At 36.3% G+C, this 1492-nt stretch overlaps 1 protein-coding gene across 1 annotated transcript in view; it reads left to right on the top strand.

Annotated features, from left to right (window-relative positions):
- Positions 1-776, top strand: part of LOC106868694 (glutamyl-tRNA(Gln) amidotransferase subunit C, mitochondrial) — a 4700-nt gene extending 3924 nt beyond the window's left edge. The window contains exons 4-5 of the mRNA XM_014914081.2: positions 104-207; positions 672-776. Of these exons, the coding sequence (XP_014769567.1) occupies positions 104-207; positions 672-697 (130 nt within the window). The 3' untranslated portion in view covers positions 698-776. The remainder of the gene's footprint in view (positions 1-103; positions 208-671) is intronic.
- Positions 777-1492: the final 716 nt, after the last annotated feature.

Here is a 1492-nt window from a genome sequence, read left to right as displayed (position 1 = left end):
CTCCCCCCCCCCATCTTTGACTTTTTCATCTGTAGTTATTCTTTTATTCATTTTCCACCTTCTCTTTGTCGCATTATCATCGAAACACTCACCTGATCTGCAGAGCACTGGAACTTCGGTCTGATGTCGTCAAGGAAGGACACAGGAAAGACGCTATACTCAACAATGCTACGAAGGTCTTTGAAGATTATTATGTGGCTCCACCTGGTAAGTGTGTCGCACTTACAATCATAAAACTTCAGTTTCAATTCCGGAACTGGGCAGTACATCGTGTTCTTAACCCTTTTGTTACCGTACTTCTTTTGAGATGCTCTGTGTTTCTTTCAATTAATTTTAAATATAACTGAGAATTTAGTAAAATAACTTAGTTATCAATAAGCTGGCATTAGAAACAAATTGTGACCAAGGTTTGGTGCAAGATTTTCATTCAAAACTTTTGAAAACAAGACATTTGTTCTACAGAACCAGAGCTGATTTCAACTGAGTTGGTATCAAAAGGGTTAAAAATATCATGGTGACTTTATTTACTTTACATTACTTACATTTGACGGATATTTGTCATCATATAATGATGAGGACAAATATCCATCAAATGTAAATAATGTACATAATTCCTCATCTCTTAAATAAATATTTTGTATCTTTAACAGTTTTTCTTATTTGTTTTCTAGGGAATATCCCACTGAAAAGATCTTAAAGAGACAAGCTTGGAATGGAAGCCCCACTGTTTCTGTACATATATATATTTGTAAAATAAAATGTTCTCATTGGTTTAATCTCGTGTTCTCTTGTTCTGGTTTAATTCTTTCCATACCAGTTAGAACTGGAACTAGTAAAAGAAATTAAAAAAAAAAACCCATTCATATCTGCTGGTTCCACCACAATTTCTACATAAGACCCTTGTTGTTATGTTAACCTTTGAATTGTAAATCCTTATGGTATGTGTTTTGGTCGGATGGGCAAAAACTATTGTCATTAAGATAAAAGAACAGCCACATCTATTTTTACTTATATTGTTCATTTAACATGTTTTCCAGCTGGATGGTTTCACAGGAGATGGTGAGTCTGAGGTCTGTGTCAGCCCCCCCAAGTGGTTGCTTTCGCATAGTATTTATGGCTGGATGATGCCCTTCCTAATGTCATCCACTTCAGAGTGTACTGTCTGCTTTTTACGTGGCATGAGCAGCAGTGAGGTCACCAACTTGCAAGACAAGACTTCTCACCTGAGGGAGGTTGTTTTGTACCTGCTTACTTGACTTGGGTGATTTTTACTTTGGGGACCTGTTTTCCTTATGTGGAAGTCATTGAGAGGGCCGTGACAAACTTTTACTAAATATTGTTAAACACGCCTCTGCAAATGCAATGTACATAAGCAATTTACTTTAAATACAATGGACAATCAGGCTACTAACCCCAAGATTCCGAGTTCGATTCCAGGCAGTGACCTGAATAATAATAATAATAACAACATCGAAAAATACCTAAGGAATGA

Source organism: Octopus bimaculoides, chromosome 25, assembly GCF_001194135.2.
Source record: "Octopus bimaculoides isolate UCB-OBI-ISO-001 chromosome 25, ASM119413v2, whole genome shotgun sequence".
Classification (NCBI taxonomy): Eukaryota; Metazoa; Mollusca; class Cephalopoda; order Octopoda; family Octopodidae; genus Octopus; species Octopus bimaculoides.
The sequence above is the reverse complement of the archived record's forward strand: the minus strand, read 5'-3'. Positions and strand labels throughout refer to the sequence as shown.